At 35.3% G+C, this 27,892-nt stretch overlaps 1 protein-coding gene across 1 annotated transcript; it reads right to left on the bottom strand.

Annotated features, from left to right (window-relative positions):
• Positions 1–455: 455 nt before the first annotated feature.
• LOC110884842 (alcohol-forming fatty acyl-CoA reductase) lies at positions 456–27,892 on the bottom strand. The gene is made up of 10 exons (XM_022132547.2): positions 27,753–27,892; positions 27,559–27,662; positions 27,103–27,305; positions 19,586–19,686; positions 18,452–18,644; positions 3,245–3,406; positions 3,054–3,135; positions 2,714–2,980; positions 891–1,018; positions 456–785 (listed from the first exon to the last, which is right to left on the bottom strand). The coding sequence occupies exons 1-10, from the start codon at positions 27,829–27,831 to the stop codon at positions 629–631; spliced, it is 1,476 nt and encodes a 491-aa protein (XP_021988239.1). The 5' UTR covers positions 27,832–27,892; the 3' UTR covers positions 456–628.

The following is a 27,892-nucleotide window of genomic DNA, read 5'->3' as shown; positions in this document are numbered from 1 at the left end:
TATTTGGTAAAGAATAATAATTAACCTTATGTAGGTTATTTCCGACAGATTTATGACGCAAGTTTAAATTAATTAGGGTTTTCTTATTTTTCGTCGTGAATACACTGAAAATTTGCAACAAAATCCTGAAATTTTCTTTTGGACGAAATTCGTCATAAAAATGTTGTAATCTGTGACCAAAAAAATTGTGTAGGAAATTGTCCCCTTTTCTAGTAGTGTATAATGCCTTCTTACACTTTTTACTTTTAGGAGCATTTGTAGAATAACTTAACCCACTACTATCATGGTCCAATTTTCTAGTATAAATAGTGCTTGCAATAACAAAAAAAAGATAGCACTATGTGTACAATTCCTCATTGAAATATACAAACAAACAACTCATCATATTCGTTTAATCTTTGGTTTCAAGAGATACAATCCCCAAGCTTTGTTCTCATGCTTTCAGTATTATTAATACTGCAGTATTATTAATACTGCATGATTGAATTATTCAAACAAGTGAACTAGTAATAGATATATTCGTGAGAACATTATTGCCTTTGACAGAGATGAATCTTATACAAACTATAATCAGAAATCGACATACTACTCCGAAGCTTATTGAAATTGTTTTCCGGATTTGCTGTAGTTATTTGATTGCATACTTAACTAAGCCTGGGAGATGTGTATTCATATAGTAGTCTTTCCAGTTAATAGAACTCGTATTAAAGAAGAATACTTGTGCCTCATCATCGGCATTTTCTTTGTAAATGTTTAGCAGGTTCTTGAGGTTGGAATCATCATAGCTGTAGAAGGTATAACGTAGTCCTTATGATCATTAGAATTGTAAAGAAAAAAAGAAAAAGAAACAACTTTTGGTTTCTTAATACATGAGAAAATAACATACGTACATTGCTTTTGATAAAGCGTAATGTTTGAAAAGATCTGAAAATAGAGTTCCAATCTGTAGCTTTCGGCTGAAATCCGTGTATACACCATCAAGAGCATGACAAAGTACCATGTTGGCTATTTTCAAGGCCTGGTCTCACGGGTGTGTTAATCCATTAGTGTGATATATATATATATATATATAGGGAAAGTGTGCCATTAGTGCGTGTATAATATATTAACATATATATATATATATATAATGTAAGTATCTATAGAAAACCCACTTTAACTTAGAAAACCCGAGAAACTCAAAGCTCCCGATGTTTTTTTCTTTTGAAAAAATTTACACTTGTTATAAACATGTTTTTAAGGGTTTTGGGCAAAAAAAATCAAAAAAGCGCCGAGTAGATATTTTTTAAAAAAATAATCAAGTTTTCGTGTAACACATGTTACAAATATGTCAGATGAATGTAACATGTGTTACACCAAAACTTGTTTATTTTTTTTAAAAATATCTACTCGGCGCTTTTTTGATTTTTTTTGCCCAAAACCCTTAAAAACATGCATATAACATGTGTAAATTTTTTCAAAACAAAAAAACATCGGGAGCTTTGAGTTTTCCGGGTTTTCTAAATTAAAGTGGGTTTTCTATACATCCTTCCCCTATATATATATATATATATATATATATATATATATATATATATATATATAGGGAAAGTGTAAAATACAATATTACTTAACATACAATACGTACGAGATGAAATTATAACATGCGTAATTAGGCTTATAACATGCGTGATTAGGTTTATCCCATTCGTGATTTCTGATTTTGTACGTAGGTGATTATGTTCATGTATGATTATGATTTTCAACATGCGTGATTTATGGTTTTTCAACATGCGTGATTAGAGTTTAAGTTTTATAATATACGTAATTTCATCTCATAAGTATAAGTATAGAATATTAAGGAATATTATACGTTAACTCACCCCTATATATATGTATATATATATATACATACATATGCATATATATGTATGTATGTATATGTATATGTATGTATGTATGTATATGTATATAGGCCGGTTAACGTACAAAATCCCTTAACGTACATTGCGTACGCGATTTCGTATCAACATGCGAAATTGGGTTTATAACATGCGACTTTCATTTCTATATATACATGCGACTTTCATTCTATACATATGCGTATATGTACATGCGATTTTATACATATATGTATATATATGTACATGCGAAATTGACTTTTATACATATATGTACATGGGATTTCATTATATAAACATGCGACTTCTCAAAAACATATTCATACGATTTCACATTTTTTGTAAATATAACGTGCGATTTGCCTCGCGTACGCAATGTACGTTAAGGCATATTGTATGATATATTTTATATATATAGGGTTAGGTTAAACTGAAAACTTTTACGAGTTGCGAGAACTTAGAGAACTCGACCTTACGAAAGGTTTTTTCAATTTTTGTTACCAAAAATCCTAAAAAAAATAACTTTTCTAAAAAAATAAAAAACTAAAAAAACCATTTTTTTTCTTTTACGGCAGCCGTAAATGCTGTAAAAAGTGATGTCATGCATATGTTATCAGCTTTTTACACCAGGTGTATATAAGGGGCCGAAAAACACCACTTTAAAAGTTTTTTTTCAATTTTTTTACGCCAGTTTTTTCTAACATTTTAATCTAGGGGTGTGAAAAAATTTGGCGCATAATTCGTACGGAAAGACCGAGTTCTCTCAGTTCTCACAACTCGAAAATCTTAATCCTATATATATACAAGAAACGATTTGAAAGTATCTAATATACCTTTAAGGGAAGTTGGTAGTGAATTGCAATATATTTCTGAAAGCTTGTTTCGGAAGTCAACAATTTGAAATCGCGAGCCTTAATGGACCCGTCCTTGCTTATGTATGGATGTTTAGTGAAGTACTCAACCGACCAATCTACAATCTGATGTAATTTAACGGGGTTTGAAGCAGAAGAAGTCCCGTGATAAATGATCCCTGAATTGGGGTGATTCACATGAGCTGCCATTGCGACAATCATAGCATTCACCACCATGTCTACTGGTACCTACATCCCCGAATTCAAATAAGTAAATGTTTCTGAGAATTTATGTTATAGCACATCAAGTGGGGAAACTGACTATATCCATTATACAATCTGGATCTCCTCGCAAGCATGTAGCCGTTCCTTTTATGTAACCAGCAAATACAGTATCAATGGTTCTGTAGTCGAAAACCACTTATTTAGTTAGCAAATGACCCACTAGAAATTGCTAGATTTATAAATAATGAACATAGAGGTAAATTGGTTAAGTTGATTTTGGTATATTACCTGAGATTTTCGATCCATCCGGGAAAGGGTTCTTTATAGGTGCTGCTGACAATGGAAGGGCGTAGTATGACTAAGGGCACATCCTTCCTCAATTCTCCAAGCAACATCTCCCCCATTGCTTTTGTAAATACATATGTATTTGGCCATCCATGATGCTTAGCCCTTCCCAGTTGTTAAACATCATTAATCAATACAAACAACTTTATATATATATAGGGTAAGTTCATGCGAGAACCACCCTTATTGCGAGAACCGCGATAACCAATATGAACACAAAATAAAATCTAAAAAACAAATAAAAAAATCACTCAAATTTTTTTTTTATTTTTTTAACAAAAATCGCTATATTTCGTTACCATAAAAAAAAAAAAAAAAAAAAAAAACGTTTTTTTTTCGAGTAACAGTTATCCATGCACATGTGCATATGTATCATTACTTCAAAAAATTCGGTAATATGTTATCAGGAATAGACAATTGCACTTTAATTTACAATATCATTCGTAATACACTACTTTTTACATTACCAATATTCAAAATGCACATGTGCATCATTAGGTATAACCATGATATAACGTGTTTTGGTACAAAAAGTTTGTGATTTTGAATGGAGAAGTAGGCCCATATACATGTTTTTTAGTTAGTTATATCTAGTGGTTGATGGTTTGGTTATAGTTGTCAATTTATGATGTAATATGTTGATTGGATGGTATAAATGGTGTTTACATACATGTAATAAAGTGAAAATATTGGTAACGATATTGTATTATGGATGGTAGGAGGTAATGGTAGTGTATTATGGATGGTATGATAGATGAAAGGGAAAGTGTATTCAAAGTAGTGTACCAAAACACCTTATTTCATGTTGATACATATAGATGCACATGTGCATTTCTAATATTGGTAATGTAAAAAGTATTGTATTACACATGGTAGTGTAAATGAAAGTGCAATTGTCTAATAGTTGTAATGAATTACGGAATTTCTCAAAGAAATGACAAAAATGCTGTTGATACATGATATGTGGGCGCGACTCGACGCGACGTGATTCGGTTAAAGACGCGGCTTTCCTCCGTCGTGTGAAAGAACAAGTTAAGCAGGCCAAGATGCATAAAGGACTTGAACTTAGTATTTGGGCTAAGCAGTTTGACGAAACACAATTGGGCCCAAGCCCATAATTGGCGAAACACAAGGAAGTCGACGAAACACTCTTGTTTCGTCAACTGGATTCCATTTCGTCGACCATGTTCCATTTGTTTCGCCGATGTTGGTCTGTTTCGTCAAGCATGATTCGTTTCGTGGTGTCTGTGGCTATAAATAGACAGTCTCTAGTCAGAAGACATAGAGAGCACAAGTGAGAGCACAGAACACACACACACTGAGAGAGAGTTTACAGAATAGATTTGTAAACATTGAGCTTGTAACTGACTTTTCATACGTATTAATACAGAGGTGTTAATCGTTGAGTCTTGTGTGTCGTTATATTGCGTGTTCTATCTCGGTTTGCTATCTCGGTTGGATTCCGCACAACCGGGGTGGTTTGTATACAAGGATTAGGCGACTAGATCCTCCTAGCCGGACCTACAAGTGGTATCAGAGCCTTGGCTCTTCTCCTTGTTAAAACCGAGTGTTTTCGGGTGTTTTCCGGGTGTTTGAAGTTTTTGTTTTTTTTTTCTTGAAAAATCTGGTCAAATCTTCAAATATCTTGTGTTTTGCTTGGTGTTTTATTAAAAACCTTGTTGTTTCTCATGTTCTCATGTTAGTTATTGGTTTTTATTAAACATTTTAGCAAAATCGTGTGTTTCGGAAAGTTTCGTTTCACCGGAAAACTTATAGTGTTCATATAATATTCAAAGTGTTCTTCAAGTTCTTCACTTTTAGATCTTTGGAAACTATTTGTGAAAGTTGTTTGTGCTTTGAAAATTGTTACTTGATTAAAATATTAGAAACCATACTTGTTTGGTGAAACAAGTATGTCCTGAGCCAAAAGCATGTCTGTGTGTGTCAGGTTAAGAAAGTTGAAAAGTTTACCAACCCACTGACACCTTTTACGACGAAACAGACATTCAACGAAACAAAAATCTATTTAAGTTCGGCGAAACACAAGATTCCTTTCGCCAAAAAAATATATTCGACGAAACACAAACCCTGTTTCATAAATATTCTGTTTCGTCACTTTGTATTGCATTTTGTTTCGTCGAAGTATTAGTGGGCTGCCCTAGTCAATTTGGGCTCTTTGTTTCGTCAAAAGCCCAAAAGATCCTGTTGTTTCGCCGATTGGTAAGCCCAAAAGAACCCATTTGTTTCGTCAATTACAAATTAAAAAAAAAACTGTTTTGTCAAGTGGGCCTCTTTTTCAAAAGCTAACTAGTTTCGTCAAGATCATAAGGCCCAAAAGACCTTTTCTTGTTTCGTCCAGCCCATTTCACCCAATCTGTTTCGCCAATAATCTTTCTAAGTGGGCCATTTGTTTAGTGGATAAGTGTTGGGATTTTGTTTCGTCGTTCACCATACATAAATCTGTTTCGTCAAGTTTAAAGTTACAAAGTCTGTTTCGTGAAACTGTTTCGTCGAAACACTTTCTGAATTTAAACAGAAGGTTTGCAATTGTGACTTAACTGTTTGTTTGAGGTGTGATTTTCAGGTATTCATTTTTCTTTATCAAATATGAATCCAAGTTGGTGGGGAACTCCGTCTCCGGATGAGGGAAAGTACAGAAATACAAGTTTATCTCCTTCGTGGGCCGAATCTCCCGTATCCGTTTCGTCGCAATCAAATGCTATATCTACCGGTCAATGGGCGTTTGTATCGAATCAGACACCTAGTATTCAAAGCATCTTATTGAGCGAGAGCGAAACCGGAAGTTTGAATCAGCCTCCAAAGTTGATGCACTTAAATGAGTATCCGGGATGGGTTGATAGGTTCTACACATACGTGCTGGGGCAAAATACAGAATTGTGGTTACATTTCACCACAGATTTTGATCAAACGATAGAGGTTGCCGCTTCATCTGCTACTACGTTTGCCGATCTTCCTGAAGATCAGAAAAAGACGTATGATCTGGAAAAGAAAGCATACGCCATTCTTACTCAGGCGTTAAGCAAATATATTTACCATCAGTTTGTCAGTTTCAAGACAACGAAGAAATTGTGGGATGCATTGAAGACCAGAGGAGTAGGAAATGAAGCAACACGTCAATTGCGACATGATCTACTCAAGAAAGAATTCGATGGCTTCACGTGTATGGATAAGGAATCGTTGGGAGATATGACAAGTCGGTTCTATCACTTGCTTACTGAGTTGGGTAATTTTGGGGTAGTGACAACTCCAGTAGAGGTAGTGAAGAAGTTTGCTGATGCGTTGCCACCCCAATGGAATAGTTTCTTGGAAATCCTGAAGTACAATGGGGTTTTGGCTACAACAAACATCAACGACTTCGTGCAGCTGTTGGAGAATAAGGATCAGGAAGAAACTCTGAAGGCAAAGAAGGTTCCAGTTCCACAGAATCCAGACATGTATTATGGAACCTCCAGCACCTCCTCTGCAAGACCAGTATCTCATGCTCCTCTTCAGACGGCTTTTGTTACAAGCACAGATCTTTATGGGAATCAAATACATGTTCCGGTCAAGCCAGCTCCGACAACAGATCTGTATGGGAATCCTCTACAGCCAGTTCCTCAACAGCAAGTCTATCGGCCATCTATTGTAGCAACTGATCTATATGGGAATCCACTTCCTGCTCAACAACAAGCATGATATGGAAGCACGTCATCTGCTAGTCAGCAATCAAAGCCAAATACAGTACGGCTCGACACTTCAAGCTTTTCTAAGGTCAGTGTGGAAGTAGCAAAGGAACACATGGAGCTGCTTAACACTTTAGTGAGTGCGTATTGTGGGCTAGTGGAAGGTCAGATTGGCAACATTAATCTGACTCAAGAAGACTATCAGCAGATTGATAAGGAAGAGATGGATTTAATGGACATCAAGTGGGCCTTTGCTAGTGCTGTAAGGAGGGCAAAAGATTTCATGGAGAGAACGGGCAGAACCAGCTTGGAAAGCAAGAAAGACACCAAGTATGGGTTCGATAAGCAGGCTGTAAAGTGCTTTAATTGTGGTGAACGGGGTCACTTTAAAAGGGAGTGTACAAGGCCGGCACAGCATGGGAACCAGAATCCCTTCAGAAATCAAGGCAACCAGCAGAATCAGAACAGGAACACTGAGCGTACGTTGATACCTGTCAACAACCAAAGCCAAGCGGGACCATCAAATGCCAACCAGGCACTTGTGGTTCAAGTAGATGAAGGTTGTGATTGGTCAATTCAGTTAAGTGGTGATGCTCCAGATGGAACAGCGTGTTTTGCTGAAGTTGTCAAGGATTTAATTCACACCAGTGGTGGAGAATCTTCCGCCAATGGTGGTGAATCTTCTGAGGATGAAGACTCTTCTGGTTACAGTAGAAGTTCAGATGAAGAATCCTCGAGTTCAGGTGATGATCATGTGGGTGAGACATCAAGTGCGTCAGTTGATGCAGATATTGATGAGCTTTTGGAGGAAGCTGCAGCAGGAACTAATAGAAGATCTATTTTGGTGGATCAAGCTGCTTATTCTTCGTCTTCTCTCCATTCAGCCTTTATGGCTAATATCGACAGTTCATCGAGTCAGGTATGTGTCGATGAACCCACTGTTGTTATTTGTGATAATTGTGATAGTTTGCGTGTTGAATTTGCTGATTTAGAAGCAAACATGTCTGAGTTGCAAGGCAAACATGATGCTTTACAAGCTAGCTTTTTTGACTTGCAAGACAAACATGTTTCATTGAATACCAAGTGGTGTGAGTTGCAAAGCAAACACGAGGCTTTGCAAGAAAAGTATGATGTGACATTCATCCACAACCAGAAGTTAACCGTGGATCTTTCAAAGTGCACTGAAGCCAACATGTTTTATGAAAACCATGAAAAGGAGTTTAAATCGGTAATTGAGAAATTAAAGAAAGATAAAACCGAATTAACAAAAATGGTTTCCAGAAAACAAACTGACATTAATTTGTATATAACTCACCTTGAGATAATGCAAAAAGAGATGGCTTGTGTCAAAACTGAAAGTGAGGCGATCCAACTTAAGCTAGACAGTTATTTGAGCTCTAGCTATGTGTTGGATCACATCATTGACGTTCAGAAAGAGAAACGGGATGTCACATGCATAGGTTACAAGAAATGTCCACCACCTGTGAGACATAATTATGATGCAATGCTTGACGAGGAGGATAGAACTTTCTTTGAACCATCTGTTCCTCTAGACGTTAAGGAATTTGCAACAGGACTCGGATACAAGAAAGAAGTATCATCCGATTCAAATGTATCAGCAGATACATGTGTGTCTTCTGCTGAACAGAATCAGGATCCTCCAATTATTATTGAGGATGTTGATTCTTCTGATGATGAGTCCGATGATACTAACCCAGCAAAGTCTGATGCGGAAATCAAAGAAGAGGACATACCTCTTGAGAATCATATTCTATGTGATCCTCCTGCAAAAACCGCTAAGACTGTTGCAATCGAGTCCACGTCTGCAAAAGAGTCAGAGAGTGTGAATTTGCTGTACACTCTTGTTGGTGATGATAAAATATATTCTGACAAAGATTTTCCCATTAAGAATGTTAATCAATATTTAATCAGTAAAGTCTTTGAAAATTCTACAAGTAAGTTTTTGGGAAAGACAGGATCACTTGTTACAGTAACACAGTGCCCTCCTATTCCAAAGGCCGAAGTTCGAAAACAATACGGCAATCAGAAATTACCAACAGTACAAAAACAGCAAAATCATACCAAACCAAAAGGAAAATTACCGTCTCAAGGTCAAAGGAAGCCGAATCAAAAGAAGAACAAGAATGTGAACTTTGTGAAATCAAAGGGAACGGACAAAATTGAAACGTTTGAAAACAAATCTAACTTAGATTTTGTTAAACAAGCAACAGTGTTGAAAATAAATGAACCAAACTGTTCAAAACCTAGTACCTCGGGATCACAAAGTTCATCATCATCGGCAAGACGATCACATGATACTTCGGGGTTTGTTGAACGAAGGTCATGTTTTGAATGTGGTGAAATTGGACATATAATTCGAAACTGTCCATATCTTCATAAACAAAAAGGCAAAGTTGATGATTCCCGTGACCAAATTGACCGTAAGCGATCTGTTTCAACAAAATTAGATCCCCGTCTTGTAAAAGAAAGGGAAAAGAAACAGAAACGCCAACAGGTCAAGAAAATTGAAAAGGCAATTAAGACCGATGTGGTTAACAAAACATCTGTTTCTGTCAAACCAGAAAATTCAAAAACTTCTGACAACCATGAAGTTAAAATTTTAAAGAATAACACTGGTAAAACAAAACAGACCTGGAAACCAAAAACGGTTATTGAATCAAGGGGATCATCACAATTTACAAATCATCAAAGAATAGAAGTTATTGTTGTTGATGAAAATGGAAGACCCAAGACCAGAATGGCTTGGGTCCCCATCTCCAACTAATCAAGTGAGTTCATGTGCAGGGTGTTCCACGAGGAACTATCAGTAGTCATTGGATTGTTGATAGTGGGGCATCCAAGCACATGACAGGCGACATGAAGCTTTTCTACGACATCAAATCTATTAGAGGAGGTTATGTTGCTTTTGCTGGAGATAAGGGCGGATATATTACAGGTGAAGGAATGATATCCAACAGGATTGTCAGCTTTGATAAGATTAACTTCGTGCAACAACTTGATCACAATCTTCTCAGCGTTTCACAAATCTGTGATAAGCAGTTCTCAATACACTTTGATGCCAATGGATGTTATGTGCTGAAACCCGGCTTCAAAATTCCAAAAGAATGGATTCTCTTGTCTGCTCCAAGGATAAATGATTTGTATGTCCTTGATATGAGCCAAGCTATCACTACATCTGCACAAGCAACATGTTTCGTTTCTAAAGCCACAGAAAAAGACTTAATCTCTTGGCACAGACGAATGGGTCACATTCACTTACGCAAAATGAATCATTTGGTGTCAAATGAATTGGTGAATGGTGTTCCTCTTAAAAATTTCCATCTTCAGGACGTCTGTGTTTCATGCCAGAAAGGAAAACAAACGAAGAAGCGACACCCGACTAAGAAGATCAACACGGTGGCAGTTCCGTTAGAACGTTTGCACATGGATTTGTTCGGTCCTGTCAAGCACAAAAGCTTTCAGAATGATCAATATTGCCTCGTGATAACTGATGATTATTCAAGATTTTCTTGGGTGGCGTTCATGGCACACAAGAGTGAAACCTTTGGCATTATCAAAAACTTGATCATTCAGATTGAGAATTTGTATAAGTTGAAGGTTAGGCGGATACACAGCGACAATGGTACTGAATTTAAAAATCATGCCATGGCGGAGTTTTGCACTTCAAAAGGTATTCTTCATGAATTTAGTGCGGCTTACACTCCTCAACAGAATGGCGTCGCTGAACGTAAGAACCGCAAATTGATCGAGACTGCTAGGACTATGTTGGTAGAGTCGCAGTTGCCCATTCCATTCTGGACTGAAGTTGTGGCCTCTGCATGTTACACGTTGAACCGAGTCCTTACAGTCAAAAGGCACAACAAGACCTGCTTTGAGCTTCTTCACAAACGGAAACCAGATTTATCATATCTTGAGCCGTTTGGAGCTCCATGCACAATAATCGATCCTAATGGAAAGTTTGGGGCAAAAGCAATTGAGGGATAATTTCTTGGGTATGCCACCCCGAACTTAAGAGTCTGGAATCTAGAGACAAAAAGGGTCGCGGAATGGTCTGAAGTCAGAGTACAAAGGCACACATTGCCAGTCAAATGTCCTGGTCATCCTTGGATGTTTGAGTACGATGACTTTTTCAATTCGATCAATTTTGAAGCCGTTGAAGAAAATGTTGCGGCACGGATGTTTTTCGAGAGTGACAATGCAACAGTTTCACAGGTGGTTCGTCCAATTCTTGTCAATCAAGAGCCATCTTCAGTGAACAATAATGCTCTCGACAATGAGGATTTTCACGATGCTGCCGAATTGAACGAATCTTCAGAGGATGATGAATTTCTAGATGCAGATCAAGAAGCTCCAACAACAGCAGTTCATGGTACTTCAGAGGGAACACCGCCAGTGGATGCTCCTAGAACAGCTGAAGCTACTGCATCATCCTCTTCGTCAATTCCGGGCATTGATTTGGTTGTTGATCTCAATCTCAACAATCTGGGTACGAATATTCCAGTTCGAGATAATCCTGAAACAAGGATTCATAATACCCATCCTCAACAAAACATCATCGGAAATGTGCAAAGTGGCATTCAAACAAGAAACATGTTGCGGAACAACAACAATGCAGGCTTGTATGCAACTATTCGAGAATCCGGGCAACAAAATTATTGGTCTTCCGCGTGTTATGTCTCACAGGAAGAACCAAGAACATGGAAAGAAGCTATGAAAGATAACTCCTGGGTGGAAGCAATGCAGGAAGAACTGCAACAATTCCAGAAGCTTGGTGTCTGGAAACTCGTAGAGAAACCTGCTGGTTACAAGAAGATTGGTACCCGTTGGGTGTTCAAATGCAAAAAGGACGACCGTGGTGTAGTTATTCGAAGCAAAGCACGTTTAGTCGTTCAAGGTTTTCGTCAGATTGAAGGGATCGACTACATCGAAGTGTATGCACCTGTTGCACGTCTGGAAGCAATTCGGATCTTTCTGGCTTATGCCTCATTCAAAGGATTCAAGGTTTACCAGATGGACATCAAAAGTGCATTCTTACATGGTGTGGTTGAAGAAGAGGTGTACATCGAACAGCCTCCAGGTTTTGAAGATCCTATCCATCCCGATCGGGTTTGGTTGCTCAACAAAGCTCTCTATGGTCTACATCAAGCACCGCGAGCTTGGTACGCAACCTTATCTAACTATCTTCTGGAGAATGGTTTTTGCAGAGGTCTAATCGATTGTACTCTTTTCATCAAAGAACAAGATGGAGATCTTCTTCTGGTACAGGTATATGTTGATGATTTATTTTTGGCTCTACTAATGATGTCTTGTGTAGGAATTTCGAGCGCATTATGCAGGATAAATTCGAGATGAGTGCTATGGGGGAAATGACCTTCTTCTTGGGCCTACAAGTGCAACAAACCGAGTCTGGGATATTCATCCATCAGACTAAATATGTTGGTGACATCTTGAGCCGGTTCCAGATGTCTGATGCAACGCCCATCGGTACCCCATTGCCGCAAAATCACGAAATTACTCCGGACTTGAAGGGTGAATCTGTTAACCCCTCATACTACCGCGCAATGATCGGATCTCTTATGTACCTCACAGCATCAAGACCAGATATAATGTACCCAACGTGCCTGCTTGCCAGATATCAAGTCAACCCGAAGGCCTCACATCTTGCAGCTGTAAAAAGGATTTTTCGTTATTTGAAGGGTTGCCCTGACACCGGTCTATGGTACCCTAGGGATAATAACTTTGACTTGATCGCTTTCAGTGATTCTGATTTCGGCGGATGCAAAATCGACGGCAAATCCACAACGGCAGGATGTCAGTTTTTGGGAAATCGCCTAGTCACATGGCAGTGCAAGAAGCAGACTTGTGTCGCTACTTCAACATGCGAAGCTGAATACATTGCTGCCTCAAGTTGTTGCTCCCAAGTCCTGTGGATCCAACAACAATTGCGCGACTACGATTTTGAATTCCTAACTACTCCTATTTACATTGATAATTCCGCTGCATTACAGATCACTACAAATCCTGTGCAGCACTCAAAGACCAAACACATCGAAATCAAATATCACTTCATACGTGATTGCTTTGAGAAAAGGCTAATCGATGTTGTTAAGGTCCACACCGATGACCAACGTGCCGACCTTTTTACCAAAGCATTTGACAAATCAAGATTTGACCTTTTATTATTGGTAAACGACATTAAGGTCAAGCAAGAGTAAAACCAACATCGGAAAATCATTTTTGTAAATATCTTTGTGTCTTTAAATTTATCTTAGTTTGTTGATTTTAGGGGGAGTAAATCCAAAATTTGAAAATCCAAAAACATCGAAAAATTTCAAAAACACAAAAACAATAGAAAAACAAAAATGAGTTTCCTGGCGAGCAAAAGAGAAAATGATAGTACATCAGTGGTCTATCCAAACCTCTTTAAACCTTAAATGAAAAACGATAAGCAGCTCTATATAAGATGTATCGGTAGGCTCACAATCATTTTAAAGTGTGCAGGGTGATATAAATCTTAAATCGACTGAAGACCAGGTGGGAACCATTCATTGGCATATGGTCTTAGTACCGAAATTTCGTTTGAGAGATTGCCGAGGTTCTGAGAGATTCGGTCTTTATGCTGCTTATCATCTGGGTATCATGGTTGTTTCTTTTACCGAAAAATAACGGGGACGCAAGTCTAGATCTTCCATGATACTATACATACGTGTACATATTGCATTCGACCTCAATAAGTGATCAACAATCACATGTCCAAACAAATAAGTGATAAAATATCACATTTATCCGGGAGTCAAGTTCGTCTCTCTGCTGTACGAAAGTACTGACCTGTTCACGGACTTGCTCCTGTGCCCTTCATGCATCGAAAATCAAGTTCCTCATCAATAAGTGATTCTATCACATAGGGCTTGTTTTCAAGTCAAAATAAGTGAGAATCTCACATCATATACGGTCAAACAGATGATAATCGGTATACTCACCAGTAAGATGAACTCTCGTGCATACCTTGATACGGGAATGTGTCGTGATGTGGATGAACACCAGTCGGTAAGTATAAATCATACCTTAACGTATCCCCTCGCCATGATTACATCTGATAAGTTGAGCTTATGTGGACAACAATACCGATAATCGTTATAGGATGCTTATCTTAATGTTAACTAATTGAACAACAAGAGCGTTTTGGCGTGACCGTACACTGATATGATTCTCTTACCCTCGAAACTCGCAAAAAGAATGCCTGTATATATTTATTTACTGCTTTCTGTCTTTACATTTGAAATATTCAAAACACCAAAAAGATTTTAGGTGTGTTTTAATATAAACTTTATAAAAGCCAAAAAGATTTTATTTCTATCTTATTTTCGATCGTACGATGTTGGAGCTCGAGTCTTCGTTACCTGTAACCTGACTGAAAACCGAATTGACTAAATCTTCATAAACGGTCGAAATTTGCAAGTTTTTGAAAGTTAGAAACTAAAATTGATAAATTTGTTAAACTTTCAAGCTGTCGGACGGTGTTTGATTGAAATATGGTCATACGTGTGTCGTTTGTCATGTTAACTATATTCCAAGCAGTTGTTCTCATTACGTGTTTAGATTTCTTGCATGTGCAGATTCTAAAGGCAAGGAGAACATAGTCGATGACAAGCTTCGGAATGAAGACACGGCGTGAAGGCACTCAAAAGATAAAGATAATCGAGTTGCCGCTGACTATCATCAACTCCACAAGGATCTCAAGTACTGAAGATCAAGTCATTCACAAGCATAACTCAAGGGGGAGCTTATGTTAAGGGGGAGTTTGTCAACACACTTCCTACATGAAACGGGGAGTTTGTTGATACACTTTATGCTTTCAGGACGTGAAGACATTGAAGATCCTCCGACATAGAAGACATGAAAGGCGAACCTCGCGAGTAGCGTCCAAGGGGGAGTTTGTTGATACATGATATGTGGACGCGACTCGACGCGACGTGATTCGGTTAAAGACGCGGCTTTCCTCCGTCATGTGAAAGAACAAGTTAAGCAGGCCAAGATGCATAAAGGACTTGAACTTAGTATTTGGGCTAAGCAGTTTGACGAAACACAATTGGGCCCAAGCCCATAATTGGCGAAACACAAGGAAGTCGACGAAACACACTTGTTTCGTCGACTGGATTCCATTTCGTCGACCATGTTCCGTTTGTTTCGCCGATGTTGGTCTGTTTCGTCAAGCATGATTCGTTTCATGGTGTCTGTGGCTATAAATAGACAGTCTCTAGTTAGAAGACATAGAGAGCACAAGTGAGAGCACAGAACACAGACACATTGAGAGAGAGTTTACAGAATAGATTTGTAAACATTGAGCTTGTAACTGACTTTTCATACGTATTAATACAGAGGTGTTAATCGTTGAGTCTTGTGTGTCGTTATATTGCGTGTTCTATCTCGGTTGGATTCCGCACAACCAGGGTGGTTTGTATACAAGGATTAGGCGACTAGATCCTCCTAGCCGGACCTACAAATGCACATGTGCATGTTGTGTATTATGGATGGAATGATAGATGAAAGAGAAATTAGTGTACCAAAACACCTTATTTCATGTTGATACATATAGATGCACATGTGCACTTCTAATATTGTTAACGTAAAAAGTAGTGTATTACACGTGATAGTGTAAATGAAAGTGCAATTGTCTAATATTTGTAATGAATTACGGAATTTGTCAAAGAAATTATACAAATGCACATGTGCATGGATAACTGTGACTCGGAATTTTATTGTAAAGGAAATATAGCGAATTTTACAAAAAAAAATAGTAAAAAAAAAATTTGGGTGTTTTTTAGATTTTTTTAGGTATTACTATTTGTGTTCACACTGGTTCTCGCGGTTTTCGCAATAAAGGATGGTTCCTAACGGATCCTTCTCCTATATATATATATCCTATATATATAGAGAGAGAAAAATTGTAACATACATTACGGCTTAACGTACATAACGTACATAACGTATGCGACCAAATTACGCAAGTGCATTTGAAAATCACGCACGTTATAAACTTAAAAAATCTAATCACGCATGCAGGAAACTTGTATATAATCGCACAAACTTGTACATAAATCACGCACGTTAAATTGATCAATATATAATCACGCATGTTATATATATTAATCACGCATGTTGTTTTTTGGTTGCGTATGTTATGTACGTTAAGAAGTAATGTACGTAAACTTTCCTATATATATATATATATATAGGGGAAGGTTCATTTGAGAAGAAATTTAATGTGAGAAGAAAAAGAAGAAAGGGCATAATGGTAAAACATTAAATAGTTTATAACTCCTCCCATTAATTATGTTATTTCTCATTAATAAAACAAAAAACATTTTATCCTACACATTTTCAAAATTTATCATATATATATCTTACACTTACCGAAATTTTACCCTACGCATATCTAAAATTATCATACACATTTAAGAATTTATCCTACAAATATTAAAATTTATTCTACACATGTCGAAAATTGTCTTTCACCCTAAATTATTTTTTCTTGAAATAGTATATATTTAAAAGTGAGTTACAAGTTTAATTAGTTAGCTAATTAATTACAATTATAAATTTACCTATATGCCCTTATTAATAACATTAAATACACATATTAAATGAAGTAAAATGGAGCATTTCTATTGGTTTAAAACTTATTCTTTTTATTCTTACAAAATTTTTCTTCTCATTTGAACCCTCCACTATATATATATATATATAACGTAAGTATCTATAGAAAACCCACTTTAATTTAGAAAACTCGGGAAACTCAAAGCTCCCGATGTTTTTTTTTTCTTGAAAAAATTTACACATGTTATATACATGTTTTTAAGGGTTTTGGGCAAAAAAAATAAAAAAAGCGCCGAGTAGATATTTAAAAAAAATAAACAAGTTCTGTTGTAACACATGTTACAAATATGTCAGATGAATGTAACATGTGTTACACCAAAACTTGTTTATTTTTTTTTTAAATATCTACTTGGCGCTTTTTTGATTTTTTTTTTTTTGCCCAAAACTCTTAAAAACATGTATATAACATGTGTAAATTTTTTCAAGAAAAAAAAAACATCGGTAGCTTTGAGTTTCCTGGGTTTTCTAAATTAAAGTGGGTTTTCTATACATCCTTCCCCTATATATATATATATATATATATATATATATATATAGCCGCTAGAATGAGAACCACCTCGAGTTGTAAGAACCGCGAGAACTACACCCCACGGAGCGCCGTTCGCCATGATTTTTTTTTACAAGTAGATGTGTATATTATAAACACAGCCGTAAAAAATCATGGCGAACGGCGCTCCGTGGGGTGTAGTTTTTTACACCACAAGTTTGGTGAAAAAAAAAGAAAAAAGAAAAAAAAATTAAAAAACACCAAACTTGTGGTGTAAAAAACTACACCCCACGGAGCGCCGTTCGCCATGATTTTTTACGGCTGTGTTTATAATACACACATCTACTTGTAAAAAAAAATCATGGCGAACGGCGCTCCGTGGGGTGTAGTTCTCGCGGTTCTTACAACTCGGGGTGGTTCTCATTCTAGCAGCCATATATATATATATATATATATATATATATATATATATATATATATATATATATATATATATAGGGGATTGATCATGAGAAAACTAGTTTAAATGAGAAAACCAAAAAACTAACTAAAAAAGCCTAAAAAACATACAAAAAAAAATTTTTATTACAAATTTTTATAAAAAAAAATCACTAGTTTTTATGCATTGAAAAAAATTTTCAAAAATAAAAAATAAAAAGATATTTTTTTTGTTGTGTTGCACATGTGCACTGTACACATATAATGCACATGTGCAGTACAACAATTTTTTTTTTTGAAAATTTTTTTATATATAAAAAATAGCGATATTTTTATAAAAAATTGTAAAAAATAAAATTTGGTATGTTTTTTAGCTTTATTTTTAGGCTTTTTTAATTAGTTTTCTAGTTTTCTCATTTTTAAATGTAGTTTTCTCATGATCCTCTCCCTATATATATATATATATATATATATATAGATATAGAGGAAGGTTAACGTACATTACTGCTTAACGTACATCACGTATAACAGGTAATTACGCACGTTCATTTTAAAATCACGCACGTTATAACTCAAAAATCCAAAATTATGCATGTTGAAACACAATAATCACGCATATTGAAAACATTAATCACGCATGTTATAGAAGAAATCACTCACGTTGTCGTACGTGAAGTATGTTAAGCCGTAATGTACGATATACTTTTTCTATATATATATATATATATATATATATATATATATATATATATATCCAAAACACGTTGAGTAAGCTAAAAAGATTTCAAAAAACCTATGCAATCTAATAATGAAAAGATTGTATGAGGGACAAGTAATGAGAAGAAAGTAGAGAGAAGAGGGAACCTCTGGATACCCAAATCCTTCATGAAAGATGCAATCTCTTTATTCGTAGCCTTTATAGTCGTCAGTTGCTTCAGATTCTCCTCCATCAGTTCTTTCTCTTTGTTAATGTCCACTTTAGTTTTCCCATTGATGGAGTCACCAGATTTAAATTGCTTTTCCAATATAAGCCCATGGTTTTCACTGGAGACATAAGCTGAAAGGCACCATCTCAGTTTACATTTCATTATGTTCCAAATGTATGACACAAATTTTGGTCAATTACTTGCATGGTGGAGCTCTTAAATGTTAAGAAACTCCCGTTTTAGTTTTAAAACTTTATCTTGAAAGCAATGTCCAAAAAATAGTATATCCCACCATTTTCTATATCACATTTAATCGTAGTAAATTTAAAAATTAATTGTGAACTTGGGACTAATACATTTTCAAATTCCATCACTTGTGCCTTTGGTACTATTAATTAAATCTGATTTTTTTACTAATCATAGGGGTCTTATTACACAAGCACAAAACAACTAATATATAAGAGATTTGAGATTCTTCTAAAAGATAGCATGGGAGTTGGGAGTTCTTATGGTTCTCTCAACTCAAATGGTTCTCAAATGATCTTGATCATATATATATGAGCTTGGTTTTAAAATGCACACATTACATGATGCGGTGGGGAGATCGCGTCGCGCGATGCAACTTCATCACATGATGTGGTTGAAAAAGTCTAACCATCGATTGAGTAATGGGTTTGAGTATTTGAACAAATCTGACTAGATATGATGAGAATATCTTATAATTTAGCATTTAAAATTTATCCATAAATCTTTATTAGGTATTTTAATAATGAAACCTTGAAAAGTGATGTGTGTGCTTCGTGCATCACACATCGGCTTTTGGAATCAAATTGAATCAAATCGTCACACGCTTTTTTAAAACCATGTAGAGAGGAGGAAGGTTGATTACTCCATTCTTAGGATCACTCCCTCTCACTTGAAAACCTTAATATGACAGGAAACTTTGGCATCATGTGCATTCTAAACACTGGATCATCCTTTGTGTTTTGATCATTGGTATTTAAGTATAAGCAAAAACATAAGCTAAGATAGAATGAATCGGTGATCCAAACTTACACATCAAATAACAAACCTGTAGATATATGGAGAAACACCTTCATGTTAATGCACTTCAAGACAAAGTTAGAAACATGTTTTGCTCCAAAAGTGTTGATATTGAGGGCCAGATCATATCTACAATAAGCAAACCAAAGGGTTTAAACCGACATTAGGATATTACTTTAATAATATCATGGGCAGCTCAAGGATGACAATTTAATCTTTCAGATGACATTGCAGGTCTTAAAACAACTGTTAATAACATAATCCTGTATACAAACACTTGTAAACATAGTTAAAGTTTATTAATGTTGTTAAGTACATGGACGGATGTGTTATTTTCTCTATCTCAGACTGTGTTCCCGAGTTTACTAATAGAAAGTGAAAGAAGGTCAAAAGAAAGTATAAAATATGTGTTACAAAGTTTTATTAACCGAAGGAAAGTGAAAAGAAGTGGGAGGAAGATGTGAAAGAAAAATCTTTCCTTATAACTTTTCTTCCAAAATGGAAGCCCCTGAAACGAAGACAAATATAAAGTTTTACCATTTTAACCCTCCACTTAACCAATTATAAAACCCAATGTGGGTATAGTGGTAAAATTGTACCTTTATTTTTTCTTCCTTTCAACTCTAGAAACCTATAAAATTTTTACTTTTTTTTTTCCTTCGAAACTCGTATCTTTCTCTTTCCCTTCCTTTGTTTTCTCTATTACATTTATTTTTTGTTTTTTGTTTTACATGTAAATGAAAATAATTTTCTTTTATTTGTATTTTTAAATGTCTTACCCATGGTTTTCGGTTTCCCACTATTTTTGTTGTTTCACAATGAATTCACCACTACACACACGGTCGAGATCTATTGAGAAGAAAATTTAATGAGAGAATAGAAAGAACAAATATTAGCCATTGATGAAAAGCAATCAATTAATGGATATGATAAAATAGAAAAAAAATCTAATGTTAGTTACTTTAACGATATGATAATCAAATTCTCGTTGGTGTATGACTTTAATGTCAAATAAATAAAAGAAGTTGTTTTTTTCTTATTCAAGGTGTCCTCTAATGTTTCTCCTTCAACATTCAATTTTCCACTAATATCTCTCTTCTTAAATCAAACCAAATATATACTCTTTCAAAATCCATGAAATTTATGCTACACAAATTATTTAACAAAGTTTGTTGTTTATACGTAGGATTGTATTATTTTTACGTAGCTTTTAAATCATATGAAATATTGTTACGTGTTGAGGTATAGGTTGAAGTATAATTATGTAGGTATAATTATATGGAATGATGGTATGTATAGGTGTGTAGTTATGTAATTGTGTAAGTATAATAATGTCTTAGCCTATACAAAAATCATGACAATTTAAAATTTAGAAAATCTTGATTCAAATTAAGAACCAAAATGGAGAAAAACTCAATTATCCCTTTTTGTGGGGTGTAACGAAGAGAAAAAGGGATGGCACTGTTGTGATTCGACAACCTGGAAGAGTTATGTTAAAAGGCATGTTGTGTTCGATGAAAATTCGTCATGGTGGTTTAGTGAAAAAGAAGTTTAACCAGATTCTATATAGCAATGTGAAGATCTCGAAACAACTACGAAACAACTACGTTAGCCTTAGGTTTTGATTACAAAACCGACCTAATTAATGAAGTTGACTGAACTAGGTCTAAGTTCAAATCCAGGTCACAACTCAAATCAAAACCCAAGGCAATCAGGAACAGGAACTCATGAAGTATAACTTCGAACCTACGAATAAGCTTTCGAGAAGGTTGAATGGATTTAAGCCATGAAGTCTAAAACCAAATCCCTAGATAGAAACGTAACATGGGAACTTGTCCTAAAACCAACCGGTGTGAAGGCTGTTACTAACAAATGGGTGTTTAAACTAAATAGAAAACCCGATGGGATGGAAGACAAGTAGCTCATGGTTTCTCTTAGCAAGTTAGAATAGAATATGATGTAACCTTTAGTCCAGTGGATAAGCTAAACACAATATGCGTCACTCTCGCCATTGCAACGTGGAAGTCTTAGAACCTTTGGCAAATGGATGTTAGTAATGCTGGTATGTACAGAGACTTGGATCATGCAATTCACATGGAATTGATAGGGGATTTGAAAGCAAAGAACATCCCAATTATGTGGGTAAACTAAAGAAAGCCTTATACGGGCTAAACAGTTACCTAGGGCATGGTTCGAGATGATAAGCGAATTCTTAGAGCATAATGGTTTTAATATGGTGTCAACCAATGCTAGTTTGTTTGTTAAGACAATAAGAACTATGGTTGTGATTGTCCTTGTTTGTGTGGACGATTTAATTACAATCCGAGATTGTGAAGAAGTAATCAACCAGTTAGAAGAGAAGTTGTGTGTGCAATTTAATATGAAATATCTTGGAAAACTAAGTCACTTTCTCGGCTTGGAAGTTGATCACAACGATGAGCTAGTTCTTCATTAGAAACGGTCTTATTATAACTTATTAGTCAAGTTTGGTATGTTGGACTACAAGTCATTGAACATTTCTTTAGATACAACTGAGAAGTTGTGTGTGGATAAAGGAAGGTACCTAGAAGATGCCACCATGTATCGGATAATATTAAGTAGTCTAATCTACCTTACCGTGACAAGACCTGATTTAGCCTTTGTTATAGGCATATTGAGCCGGTATATGTAGAATTCGCAAAAACCACACATCTAAGCCGTCAGGCAGGATTCTATGGTATGTGAAAACAACCTTGAATTATAGTATTAAGTTCAAGAAAAATTCAAAGCTAGAACTTGAGTATAGTGATGTAGGTTATGTTGCCGATTTTGGATACAAGGAGGTCCACAACCGATTTCGTGATCACGTTAAGAGGTTGTGCTATCATTTGGTGTAGCAAACGACAAACTATGATGTCACTGTCTACTACTAAAGCAGAGTACCGAGCAGTTGTTATAGCTACTCAAGACTTAATGTGGCTATGATTACTTATGAATGATTGGAACCAAGAGTTTGAAGATGAGGTAACTTTGTTTTGTGATAGCATGTCTTCAATCAAACTAGCAAACAATCCAACGTTTGATGCCAGAACAAAACACATTCAGGTGCATTACCACTTTGTGTAGGACGGTGTGCAAAAAGAAGTGAATCTGTAGTATATAAGTAACCAAGACTAAGCAACAGATATGTTCTCTAAAAGCTTGCTAGGAAAGAAGTGTTATTGCATTTTGGGATGTTCGTTGTTGTTCGAATAAGCTAGATTTAAAGTGTGTGTTGAATAGTGTGTTTGTAAGCAAATGATTAGGCAGATTGTTTACATTGTAAACAATTAGGCTTAATGTTTAAAGTGGTTAGCCTTAATGTTTAGCCATCACTATAAATAGCCTAATCATTTGCATTTCTTATCAAGCTTATAGTCGGATCTTTCTAGAGACGGCGTCTAAGTTTGGGGAGAAGATCACAAGGGGTGATCTCCTAAAGTGTGTTGTTACTCTTTTGGTATGAATTAAATGTGTGTCAGTTCATTCATTAATATTTATCAGCTGATTTTTTTATCTTATCAAATTCAATCAATTCGATCTGAATCATGGACTTACACCAAACTAGTTGATTTTTGCAAAGGAATAAACATGGAAGTTGATGTTGATAGGGGTGATAAAGTTGGGACATCAAAGGGTGATACGATTAATCTCAAATGGGTGGTTTGGAGGAGATCTAAGTCTAAGGACTAATAGTTAAATGAGTTTTAATTATGGAGTTTTATTAAAATTATAAGTTGATTATGATTGCGTTTCCAAGTCTAAATGTTTTCTTGTCCTCCAAGTAGTTAACCTATATAAAGGGTGGTAGGTTTATTTGTTTTTAATTCATTGTAATTCTCCTTTGATTAACAGAAAAGAGTTGAACAAGTTGTTCAAGTTGTTTGTGTTCTTCGTGTGGTGTGATATCCGATTGTTTGATTTTAGCTGACTTTTAATATGCACATCAGGTGAAGAGCTTCCAGAGATGGCAGTGGCACTTGCGGAGTCTATGAGAATCTAGCATCCCATATTATCATATTATGTTTTCGTTTTGAGACATTTAAACTTTGGTTGTATTTGATCACTCGAATATATTGCGATTGTATGAATTTTCGCTGCAGATGCTTTTATTTATTAGTTTAAGATTTATTTTATAAAGAGTAAATCCAGCAAATGAGACCCTCGGGTTATGGGAGTTGAACTTCTCCACCCCATCAACCAGCAACCAAAGATCTATGACCTCCAACATAAGTTTATATCTTCTTCTTTTCGTTCGTCGGATTATTTCTTCTTCATTTTGTGCCAATTTATCATTCATTGTGATTCAGGTTCCTAGCTAGCAAGCATCCATTACTCACAATATTATTTGAAGAATTTGGTTACTTAGATTGAGGAACATGGTCTGCCGGCATAGAAATTGGTCGACGAACATGTACTGAGGTCAAGGAACTAGCTCCGGTCAATAGGTTCAGGTTATAAGTACCAAACCATCTTTGAATATGTTTTAACTATTGAGATAATATGTTGTCCACATAGGATCCGACTGTTGTAGTGATATATGGTAACAATTATAGAAGCAAAAAAGCTAAAAACACCAATGCTAGTTATGTATTATAAAACTATAGGGTTCATAATTTTACTATACACAAGACCCATGGATGTGATGCAAAGAATCCATAAAACTACCACATATATTGTGTGTCCATTAAGCAACCCAATAGAAAGCTAATTATCACTTAATTATTCACATGAAAATTCAGATTAAGATCTTCTTGGTTGATCAATGTATAAATGCTGATTGATACCATTACGATGAACTTCCTTATGTAATTATGCTTATTTGAAATCGCAAATAGTTTTTTTAGTTCACATGTTCACTAACATTTATAAAGTGTTTATAAAGATTAAAAGTTTTTCTATACCCAACCGCATGCGTAAATTTGTATTTTACGCCCCATGTAAAAATGGTTTACATACATACGCCTAGTTAAACAATCGACGCCTTACGTAAATATTTTTGTAGATTTTTTACGCTCCATATAAAAATAGCAACGTTTTCACACACGACTCCGTGCGTAAAATTATTTTTTAGATGGTTCACGTACGAAAAAAGTTTACAACCGGTCCATGTAAAAAACTTGTTTTAAAACTTTACTGAACAACTTTACGTTACCCGTAAAAAACTATACATGAAAAAACTGTGTATGAAAGTTTACAACCGGGGTGTAAAAAAAGGTTTAATTTTTTTTAACAGGGGCGTAAAAAATTTACAACCGGGATGCCAAAAAAAGTTTACAGCCGCGGCTTAAAAAAGTTTACAACAAGTCTGTAAAAAAAAGTTTACAGCCGCGGTTTAAAAAAAGCTTACAACCGTGGTGTAAAAAGGTTTAATTTTTTTTAAAGGGGCGTAATTTTTTTTTTTTGCAACCGGGCGTAAAAAAAAATTTGCAACGGGGTCTATTTGGTCAGAGTTAACCATAAAAAATTAACTGAGTTGGGCTAAAGGACATAACTTTCAAGTGTTTGCAAATATCGAGTACGTTTTTTGTAATTATTGAAGATAAAGGATACAATTTACAATAAGTGACATATAAATAACGATTTTTGTAATTTACTCTATGTAAAAATACTAGTATGAAATAATGAATGTTTATATTAATCAACACTAAACAAAGTATAGTTCCTTTATTTGTTGGTTTATTTCCTTTTTAATAATAAGCCTATTGTTTGTTTTTTTTTTTTTTTTTTTTTTTTTTTTTTTTTTTTGTTGTGTGTTTTTTCAAACCATGAATTTACTTGGAGTAAATTTCATTTTCGTTCATCAGGTTTGAACCATTTTATCATTTTAGTTCAAATGTTTTATTTATCGTTTAATTGCCTATGGGTCTAAAAAGTTTTTAATTTTGCCATTTCTGTCCAACTAGTTAGCGTTGTCTATTTTCTAACGTTAAGATAGGAGTATTTACGTCATTTCATAACTTTGTTTATTACATTCATTTTTCAACCCTAGTTTATTTAATCCACCTTTTGTATTCTTTACCCATCATCGCTTCATTCAACCCATGATTTCCTCTGGCCGCTAATTGATGTTGTATCAAACTATCGGAACCATCAATGGCGGTACCGAATACTTTAATATATATAACGGATCTGGTTGGCGGTAAGGTCGGGTTTGGTTCTCATGATGTTGGATCCAAATTTGATGCTTTGTTTTATAGATCTATGAAGTAGATTATGTATAGCAACTCTTTGTGTTTTGGAAGTGAGGTTGCGAATCATTGAGCCGGGGGATTTTGAAGAGATCACCACCGTTGGATGTTAATATTACTAGTTTGTTGAAGAAGGTAGGGTGTTAATATTACTAGTTTGTTGAAGAAGGTAGGGTGTAAGACGTTTGAAAGATTTATTTATGATATACGAGTGAAGCAAACCTACAGTTTTGGGTTTTTGCTTTGTTTAAATTGTAGATGTAAAAGTGTGTGGATATGTGACAGTCATTTGGTGGTGGTCTGGAAAGAGGGTGGCTACTGGAAGGAGGTGGGTGACGGTGGATTTTTAGAGAGAGAGAGAGAGAGAGAGAGTAGTGGTGGGGGTTTGGTGGGTTTTTTTACACAAATAGGGTGGGTTTTTTTTTTTTTTTTTTTTTTTTTTACACAAATAGGGTGCGTTTAGAGGTTTAATTAAAATAACATGGGAAATGATAAAATTGTCCTTAACTAACATATGTCAATGGATAGTGTTAAAGTCAATTAGACTAAAATTGCAATGTTAAAAACATTTTAAACCCACAGATGATAAATGAAACATTTGAACTAAAGTAGTAAATTGACCCAAACTTCTAAGGACTAAAATGACATTTTGCTCATTTATCTATGTTTTTTTTTTTTTTTTTTTTTTTTTTTTTTTTTTGAGCCTTTCTGAATAACATTCATTTTCTTTATTGTTCTTTTATTAATATTTAGTTTTAGGATTCGTTTTTATTCATGTTATATTTTCCTTTGTGTGTATTTTTTCATTTAAATTTTGTTAAAAAGCAAACTACCCCATCTTTTATTTTCTGTTTTTTTTTTTTTGCTTGCTATAACATATACCAATATGTACTGAGTTGATACCGATCAAACTTTGTCGCGTTCCCATCAATTTGGTGTGAGTTTAATCCCACTAGTTTGTATTATATATAACATAATAATTAATAAATGGTCCATACTGAATTATGTATTTAATTTCAAAACTGTAGGGTTGTTTGGAATTCGGTTTGAACACCCTTTTGAAGGAAGAAAAAAAACCTCAGCTTTAAATATGTCCTTGGGTTGGACGTGACTTTATCAAGCTTGTCTGATCTTAGAGTGTTTATATATTCAACTCTAATTTAAACAAACAAACATTCATCTAAATCTAACACACGTTAACATGTTATGTGTAACAATGTTATTAAATATTAGTCCTTCATGTTGACACCTCTTTTACTCAAATTATATATTTGTTAAAGAATATTATTCAATGATAAGTGATTTTTTGGATAATCATAACGTTCAAATTATTTACCTCTCATAGAACTTGGTGGAGGCAGCTGCATTCACAACCACATCGACTTCTCTTTGCATTTCTTTAATCAAATTGTAGTCCCTCAGTCCCAAATTCTCGATGGTGATGTCACCGGCCACAGGAGTTACCTTTTCGGATAAAAATGTATCTATATTTGCACCATGTTTCTCTCTTAGTATCCTAAATAAGTCGTTACCGGCAACCTGCATAATCAAGACGTAAAAATAGGACTATTAGTTGGCATCTCTATTCATTTCAACGGTCACTTTTTTTATAAACGAACATATGTATGGGGTTGGCAACAATCATTTGTTTAGAAAAAGTGACGTTGAAATGAATAGCTAATTGTATTTTTGCCAACCTCATATAGAATATACGTTGGGCAACATTACATGAATTGGAATAGAGAGTAGACTGACTATCACAAACACATACATTAGCTAGTGTTAGACATACCTCCATTTGAAAACGCTTGATGGCTTCTTCTAGGTCACAAGCTCTAATAAGAAGATAGAGTTTTTTCACGTTCGGTTGAACTCTTAGTATCTTCTCCACCATAACTGTAATATCAAAAAGAAAAGTCATGTCTACAACATAATTCAAGGAGAACGAGAGGGAGTGACATAGAGATAGATAGACAGATAGAGAACCTTTGGCCAGAAAGCCAGTACCACCAGTTACTAAAATGGTCCTATCCTCAAGAAATTGCACTATGTTATTCACTTCCATTGGGAGAGAGAGATGAGGAGAGAAGCGAGTTCAACTTAAGAGATGGATATGAGGCCGTGTG

The sequence above is a fragment of the Helianthus annuus genome, chromosome 10 (genome assembly GCF_002127325.2).
Source record: "Helianthus annuus cultivar XRQ/B chromosome 10, HanXRQr2.0-SUNRISE, whole genome shotgun sequence".
Classification (NCBI taxonomy): Eukaryota; Viridiplantae; Streptophyta; class Magnoliopsida; order Asterales; family Asteraceae; genus Helianthus; species Helianthus annuus.
The sequence above is the reverse complement of the archived record's forward strand: the minus strand, read 5'-3'. Positions and strand labels throughout refer to the sequence as shown.

Coding starts and splice junctions, on each gene's coding strand:
- LOC110884842 (XM_022132547.2), bottom strand. CDS start 27,831: ATGGAAGTGAATAACATAGTGCAATTTCTTGAGGATAGGACCATTTTA. Junction 27,306..27,558: donor TCAAGCGTTTTCAAATGGAG/GTATGTCTAACA, acceptor TTGATTATGCAG/GTTGCCGGTAACGACTTATT. Junction 1,019..2,713: donor ACTACCAACTTCCCTTAAAG/GTATATTAGATA, acceptor CCGTGAGACCAG/GCCTTGAAAATAGCCAACAT.